At 34.9% G+C, this 9,034-nt stretch overlaps 1 protein-coding gene across 10 annotated transcripts in view; it reads right to left on the bottom strand.

The window, feature by feature from the left end:
* Hr3 (nuclear hormone receptor 3 ROR-beta) overlaps positions 1–9,034 on the bottom strand; it is a 125,966-nt gene that overhangs the window by 54,282 nt on the left and 62,650 nt on the right. For 4 of the 10 annotated variants that reach the window (XM_011496573.1, XM_011496565.1, XM_011496550.1 and 1 more), the window contains exon 3: positions 7,523–7,919. The exons of the other annotated variants lie outside the window; for them this stretch is intronic. In XM_011496573.1, coding sequence (XP_011494875.1) covers positions 7,523–7,646 — 124 coding nt within the window. In that variant the 5' untranslated portion in view covers positions 7,647–7,919. The remainder of the gene's footprint in view (positions 1–7,522; positions 7,920–9,034) is intronic. 10 annotated transcript variants of the gene reach the window in all.

Here is a 9,034-nt window from a genome sequence, read left to right as displayed (position 1 = left end):
AAAAATTTTTAAAAAAAAAAAAAAAAAAAAAAAAAAAAAAATATACACAAAATTCTTTTATCATGAAATTCGATTCATAGACAGACAATCAATTGGTGCTTACTTCAGTATGTATGTGCATAATAAAATTTAAATATAATAAATACAATAAATGTAATAAAATAAATGTAAATGTAATAAAATTGCGACAATATAATAATTGCAATACCGAAGAGTCTCAATTAATAATCGGTGCTTGATAAGCTATATATATTCACTTGATAAACAATATTTTCCATGTAACATTAATTAGTATTCAATATACTATTATTGGATAATATAATGTCATCATTACACAACATTAAAGTTTATTGAATCATACCGACTTATCTATATACAAATATTTATGAGCTCATAAAGTTCATATTACAAATTTATATTATTTAAATCACGTTAAAAATCAATTTGTACCTTCCAAATTATCATTATAATTTTAATTATATTGAAAATATGAAACAATTTTATAATAATATTAAGATATCGCGGTTAGCTCATTATAATTAGCATTCCAGCAATGAAAAATCGCTGTCAACGAAAAATAGGAAAATTATCAATTGTTTGTATTTGTGGTTGTAAATCGTAGTGCCATAAGGATAAAATAGACTTTATTATTTGTAAAATTTTATTCAATCATAAGCTAAATTGATCGATAGAATTTAAAGACATAAAATGATGTTAGACATATATTATTGCATAGTTTGGATTATTCAATAGAGTAAACTTAACAAACTTGTTCTCGTACGAGCACTGAAGTAAATATCGAGCATATCATAAAGCTTATCATGAGAAACTAAGAGTGCATGTGAGTAAAAGTTTTATAAATATTTAAGTATTAAAAGCTTCGTCGTATATTGCATGTCTAAATATTGAATTAAAAGTTAAAGAATTATTTAATATAATGAAACGAGAGAACAGTTGTAAAATAGCTACAATGTTTCAAATATTTTTTATCATTTAAGCGATGTGTGATTTTTTTTTTTTTTTTTTTTTGTTGTCATTTATTTATTTACTTACGATTTACTTACTTTGTTTAAATGTAATTTCAAGCGTCAAATCTTATTGTTATAAATTTCAATTTTACAATTGGAATATTTATACGCTTTTGAGATTATTCTAATGCTTTCTACAATTCGTACAAATTGATTAATATATTATATTAATAATTACGTGTGCAATATTATGAAAAACTATTAAAAATTAGTATAATTTATTATAATTTAATATTAAAAATTCGTATATTAAATATCATAAGAATTAAATAGTTAAATTTCAGATAATAATTTATGGTAGCTCATTGCTAACGCATTTTATTTTTCGCTAGATTTACAATTGTAAATGCGCGATAAATTTCTTACGTAACGCGAAGATTTTATTCAGTTTCGATGCATTGGAAGTCTTGGACATTATGTTTAAGATAAGTTTTCAATATAATATTTAAAGTTAAATTTTATTATACTCGTGTATTTCAATATATTCAATATTGAAGATATGAAAGTCAAAAAAAAAAAAAACAAAAAAAAAAAAAAAAAAAAAAAAAAAAAAAAAAACAAAATTGTTTTGATATATTTTCAAATACAACAAACTTAAATTACATTTTTAAGTTATATGGAATGGAATAACGCGTAGTTGAATCTTACTAAATCTTTCTATTGACTCAATTATGAATCCCACTTTGACAATATACAAATCAATGAATAATTTTATATATTTTAATTAACGTAAAATGGAAATTTCTTCTTTTCCACATCGAAAAGTTGCTTTGCATTATAATTTGTCGAGACACATAATATAGCATCAATGCATATATAAGAATTATACGAGATCTTAATGTATCAGCAAAAGCATTGCGTAGTAAGACTAATTGTTATACAAGCGAGTGGGAAGCTTGATTTACAAATCTCCATAGATGCCAACTAACAGAACAACAGGTATACACTCGCACGCACGCACGCACGCACACGCACGCACGCACGCACACGCACGCACGCACGCACGCGCACACACACACACACACGCACACACACACACACACATATATATATACGAATGCGCGAACGTGTGCGTATACTTGGTACGTGCGTACATGCGATCACAAGATGAATGTGGGATTGCATTTTCAGGACGACCAAGTACTTTTCAAAGCGACACGATTCATTGTTTATATAGAGTCATTTAGTTATTTAAACGAGCGTTTGGCACTAACGCTCATATTATTATACCTTAGAGCCAATACAGTAACATCGAGAATGCCCAATCAATAATAAGAGAAATTATTTACCGTTAATATTAGCATTTGCATGAAATTTACTACACCCCGAGAATCGTATATTTTAAATACTTATAATTACTTTGAGTAAAAAGTAGATGAATAAAAATATATTCTCGAGCATTAGTTGGCATCGCCAGTCAATGATGCACGAATAAGAAGCAGCCATCGATAAACCAGTTGGATAAGAGGCTCGATGCATCATAATGACCAATCTAATTTTAAGCTCACTCGTAGCAACACTCGCAAGAGAATCTTTTTGCAGATTCATCATCCCTTATCGAGAAAAACCGGCATATCTTATTTTCCTCCAGAGCCATGCGTCTGAATTTGTGCGCGAGACCTACATTTCTTGGTGCGGGCAAGGCGTTGATAGGCGCGCAAGAGAGAGCATCCAAAGCACTCCCGACACGCAGATCTAAGATTTAATCGCTCCCGCTTTCACATACTTTTAGCCAATCTTTATTATTCTTTCAAATGTATTTCTTATGTCAATTTATTGCTTCAACTATGACATTAAAGCCGTCTTATTATTTTAATACATTTCAAAACACCTATGTTAGTCACTTTTTAGTCGGTATTGATTATTATTTACGTAGTCATAGATCAAATAACATGTATTAATATCAACGAATAAACATATTGTTTACAAAAACTTTCTTTTACAATTATTGTTGTTTAAAATGTTTAAGAGTCATAATGTATGAAAAATAACTTTCACGAATTTCAAATATATGATGATTTTTTTTTTTTTTTTTTTTTTTTTTTTTTTTTTTGGAGAAAATGGCTGAAATAATCGAAGCGTTAAAATAAATAATTTTAGTTAAATGAAATAAATATTGAGGAGTGAGTGCCAAAAATGTATTTTTGTTTATGAAATTTGGAAAATAAAATTTTATATCTATACGCACGCAAAGCTTATAATTATTGTTAATAACGTTACTTAACGTTGTCTATCACATACGTGTAACAATCATTTTTTTTTTTTTAAATGACAAATATTTCCAATATTACAAAATGTATATTCGATAATCTTAGGAGTTGCATCTATCTAACGTTTCGTCCAATTTTTTCAATTAGAAAGTACTTCATGATTGCGTTAAATATATGATATTAATTCGAATGATGATGAATCATCGAGAATCTCGATTTTACCATCTAATGCTGACAATGACATAATTTAATCTACTCGTTTTCTGACAAAACAAATGCTCCTAAGATTTATAAGATACGGTATAATGTCTTGCATGTATTTGAATTTTTATATGAATATACGACTAAAGAAAGTATTCCTTTCTTATAAATTAACATATAAAAAAAGAAATCTCAAACTAGTTGCTTATTATTTAAGCGTCATCGTTACATAGAAGCAAATGAATTTGTACGGTCATTTTTGGTGACGTAAAACATACTCTCTCTTATTTCTCTCTCTCTCTCTCTCTCTCTCTCTCTCTCTCTCTCTCTCTTTCTATCTCTCTATTTCTTATTGTCTTACTTTCTCACGACAGGGTTTCAAGTTATAATTGCCATCAAATTCAAGAATCGACGACTAAAGCTGTACTTTTAATTTCTTAATCCCAGATGTCAATTTAATTCTACAAGTGAAATCGCTCGCCCCTCCACTAGCTCTACCTCATCGCTATAAATGTGAGTGAAAGTAATGTGGTCCAATGTTTTGCTGACCCCCTACTTCTAGAACCGTATATTTCGGCAAGTTACACGCGTCATCATCGTTGAGGAGCGCACAAACGTATTAAAGTTTTGCGAAATTTCCTCCTTAGTAAGAGTGTTAAGTCAATACTCGATTAGCTTGATTAGTAATTTTTATATACTAATTGGATATATTTTTAACCGTATTTTTTTGCTTTCATTCTTATTTAAATTAATCGTCGATTTTCTACTATTCGGCATTGCTCCTGAATTGCTTACACTTTATTAATCTTTCACTTAATAACTGCTCTATCTAAATTATTGTAATAAAAAAAATCAATTATAAACTCTCTCTCTCCTTTCTAACGTTTTTTTTTTTTGTTTTTTGTTTTTTTTTTTTTTTTTTTTTTTTTTTTTTTAGGCAACTAAACTTTATATATTGTAATTACATAATTCGTATTCAAACTTTCGTCATTCTATGTAGAAGTGAATAATACTTTTACATCGAACAATTAAATTTAACTTTTATCGTTCGATTTCATCATACATAGATTATTAATTCCCGAATTTGGTAGAAAATTTGATGAAATAAGAAAAATTAATAATCGCAGTTACTTTACTCTTACCAACTAAATTAGAATGCTCCAAATATTAAAGGAGTACTATTTATGTAAAAACAAATTCTATAAATAAACAAATTTAAATAAAATACTTTTATTATATGATTAATCAGCTATTTTAAAGGTGATTTATTTTTAAACGAATAGATGATAATATTACACATTTTCAATTATTATAGCTGTTATATAAATTAGTAATATAAGCAGTATTTTTCAGAAAAATCATAAATACACTACTTTTAGCATTATCTGTATTCGCTAATTTACTATCCATTTAACTGGATTATATTGGTTATAGTTACAATGTTCGTGAAATACTTTTAAGAAAAAGACAAAAAAAAAAAAAAAAAAAAAAAAAAAAAAAAAAAATAACATTAATAACGGATAACAAACGTTCGTCATTATATACGTACGCATGTAACTATTAAGATAATGTTATTCCGATAAATTAGTTTATAATAAAATACAGTGCTGTTTGTAAAATTTGAATGAATTTTTAATTGCTTCAAATATAAAATGATTGTAATGGTAAATTTATTAAACTGCTGTTTATTTCTTCATTTACATTTGTGATTTTGGTTGGTATTTGATTAATGGTAAAAAAAGTATCATTAAAAATTGTTGAAAATTTACAAGAGTTTAAAAGATAGATTGAACGTATGTTGTGTGTTGAGCGTAGAATCATCGAAGACTTTCACGAAATTATAAAAGTGCAGTATGATAAAGTACTTGGATGACACTGTCGCCAATTATTATTATTTCTCATGAAAGTTTTCGATAAGATTTGACAATTTATTTCAACGTACTATTGAGAAAAGAATTGACAAAATCGATAAATATTAATAAATATGAAAAACGATTGGTATTTCACTATTTTAAATAGCAAACGCATACTGTTTTAGACATAAATGTATTAGAATTTTTTCTTAAACGGCCATTAAGGCTGAAAAAATATGTATTAGTTAGCCAATGCGAGAGATGATTGTTTTGGAGGAGTTGAATGACATTCTGAACCGAATATCATGGACAATCACAGTGTGGGCATACACGTATGGGCATACACGCATTATTAATCTAGCGTTTTCGTCGTGAAGTCCAATAAATTAAATCGCTGTCATGGAGGCGAATGTTTCGTAAGAATGGCATAATAGGCCCGAGCTGGGAAATTTGAATTTTAAATATAAGACGACAAAAGCTTGCCACGATGAAAGAGAGAAGAAGGGAGAGGAGCGAAGCGCTCTAATGGCGAGTCGCGCACAATATCCGGCCTAAAAATATTCGTCATCCGAAATAATGGAAAAGCTTGGGTGGGAGGGGCCGGCCTCCTTCTTTGCGCCTCCCTTATCAGCCCATTACCGAGCTTAATTCCCGCGGCGTGGGACTCGGCTCGCATTGCATAAGAGGCGCGCGCGCGCGCACGAGGAGCTGCCGTCATCGAGTCGATGCCTTCGTCGAGTTGGTCGAGTTGGTCGAGTTCGTCGCTCGTCGCTCGTCACTCGTCGCTCGTCGCGGACCGCGAGCCTCGTAATACAGGAAGCCGATAGCTCCGTCGTCCGTGCGCCCGTGCCGATAAGCCGTAATGCACGCCGCGAGTGCCGCCTTACTTGGCTTTTCTTTCTTTTTCTCGACAGTGCCTTATCGGCGAGCCTGATTAGAGGGCATTAACACCGGCCGGCTCACCTCTATCTTTCCCTCCTTTGGTCTTTGCGGCCACGTCGCTCTCTCCCAATTTCACGTCCTCGTCAATTCCCATGCGCTTCTTGCACGCTGATGTCGTCGGTGGTGCCACTTTGTCCCTTTGCCCACACCTTCTCCCACACCGGGACACTTTGATTTTTACGCTGGCGCTGCTCTTCCCGCCTTCGTTCCTCTTACTTTAGAGGTGTTGCGCCTTACAAGCGACATTTTTACGATAAAATATGTGTCGCGCGCGTATTCAATTTGGCCCGCTGGAATCGTTAAAATATGGAATATGGACTTGCGCATGGATCGCGAATGTACGTGAATAAAAATATTTCAACGGCGGCGACCGAGTCCCCCTAGACATTGGCTATCAATCCGAAACAGCGACGAGCCATTCGAGCTTTTATTATAACATTACAATCTCTTGACAGAGGCATTGCCATCTAGCCGAACGTTGACATTTTATTACCGCTTTTTCACGACTGGGATAAAATTATTTTTGAATCAACGTGGCTGTTTGTGTTATTGAAATGCATTTCTCATCGTCGATTAAAATATCTATCGACTGGTATCGATGTACCGAGGACTCGCGTGACTATCGGCCTTATTGTTTGTTTGCCCCATATGAGCGAGAACAGACTCGTCCTAAATGCCCCGTTCCGTTACATTGGCACTGTCATATCGTATACAAATGGCAATCGAGTATGGTAAAGTCCAATAAAAAAGAGAAGAAAAAAAAAACAGGTCAACAATTATTAGTGACCGTATATTAAGAGATTGCTTTACAAAAGAAGGAATTGAATGGAATGATTGCGCGCTCGCCTGTGTGAAATATGTGGAGAGAGAGAGAGAGAGAGAGAGAGAGAGAGAGAGAGAGAGAGAGAGCGAGTGAGGTGATGGGAAGAGATGAAAGAGGGACAGCGTTTGAGCAGCGTTCGTCGGGGGTTGACGAGAGACGTCGTGGATTCGGTATATCAAGTATGTGCCTCCGGCACTCGCTCGAGCTCCTCTTTGCCACGACGAGGATTATGTTGAAGTCCAGAGTCGTGGGGAGTATTCGCGAGTGCTTGACCAAGCTGCCAGCAGCAGTTGGTATTAAGATAATAAATGAATAGCTGAAATTAAGAGGTCGCTGGAAAATAAAGGGTGGGACGGCTTGGGACGGCTTGGGACGGCTTGGGACGGGTTGGGACGGGTTGGGTCGGGTTGGGCCGGGTTGGGCCGGGTCGGGGGGAGGTGAAAGTAAAAGGCTGTCGCTCGTTACCTTTTATACTGCCGGACGAGGTGTGTGGCGTCTGGGGTGCGTGCGAGGTTAGGGGCAAGGGCGAGCCCGAGGAAGTCGCGGAGTGCTCCAGCTTGGAGCTCACCGCGCTCCACATTTCGAACATGTTGAACGCCGTGGTGACGAGGATATCCTCTCTTCTTCTTCCCCAGCTGCCGCTGCTGCTTCTCCGATGAGGTCTGGCACATACGAGCGGACGAGTCGCACAGATAGGTTTCCTCGAGCTCGTGTTTTCCGCGCGTCACATGTCACGCATACGCGCAGCTCCGGGTCGAGTCCCTCGCGCTCGACGTTTACGCTCGATTACAGTCGATCGCCGCTCATTCGCTGCTCGACTCTCACGAGCTCACCTTGCATTTTCGATCTTCGTTAAGGCATTCTGAAAGCGACTCTATCTTTATTCTAAATATCTTCGTCCATTAATTCATTCCATTTCTCTTTGCTTTTGGCCTTTTTTAATTTTGCTTGGGAGTGCGTCCCTAAGATCGTGTTCGCGTGTACTCTCTTCGAGAAAGTAACGGTGAATGTTGTATTTGCACTAGGGTATGACTCTGTCGACTGGAAGGACTCTATTACTTTAACTTTCCTCCTCTAGTGCCGACGAAATATCTATTAATGGTCGCAAAACATTTGAAATTTGACACGTCGAGAAGCATTGAGTAGTCATTTGTGATCGTCGTAATAAAAAAAAAATAGAAAAAAAAAAAAAAAACGTGGTGCCGTTTGTTGCTATCAAAACGATATTGTGATGATTATTGGCAATTTATAGAATGTTTAAAAAAAAAAACAAAACAAAACAAAAGAAAACAAAACAAAAAAAAAACAAAACAAAACAATAAAATAAATAAAAAATTCCTTATAGGGAATTCTGTAACGTCGATATTCTGGTAAAGTTTTAGAGCTATTTTAATACTTTTTAATAATGAGAGTCAGTAAAGCCTGATTTTCCGTTTTAATGTTAACGAGCAGACGACGCCGCCTGATGATGCCATTATTATTATTATTTATATTATGACAAAAATATATCTTGAAACAAGTACTATAATTGTAGTTTGAACGCGCGTGAGTTAAGATCGATGCACATTCGTCAATTGGAAAAATCAGAGAACGTGGATGGGAAAAGAGACGAGGATAAGACAAAGTGCAACGGAGGAAGGGCCATATTAATAAGGGAGTCTCTCTTACTACCAGGATTCGCAAAAAGATTTATTTTTGCACTTGCGAGCGCGAATGGCGATTAGGTTGGTAGCGTCAGCCCCAAGCGACTCAGTCGCTCGTCTCGGTGCGTGTATCGTCACCACGGTAGCAAAAGTGGAGCAGCGCCCTCGAGCAGCCCGACTCTACTTTCATCCGAGAATAAAGCTGGGCTTGCAAGCTCTTGGAAGCTCTTTCAAGCTCTCACGAGGCCCGTCCTCGCCGAGAGGCTCGAAAGCCGAGGCGAGCTGCCCGGCGACACTTTTTTTATACATACGTGGGCGGCTCACTCTCTTTCCC

This window comes from Ceratosolen solmsi, unplaced genomic scaffold (assembly GCF_000503995.2).
Source record: "Ceratosolen solmsi marchali unplaced genomic scaffold, CerSol_1.0 scaffold10, whole genome shotgun sequence".
In the NCBI taxonomy this organism is placed as follows: domain Eukaryota; kingdom Metazoa; phylum Arthropoda; class Insecta; order Hymenoptera; family Agaonidae; genus Ceratosolen; species Ceratosolen solmsi.
The sequence above is the reverse complement of the archived record's forward strand: the minus strand, read 5'-3'. Positions and strand labels throughout refer to the sequence as shown.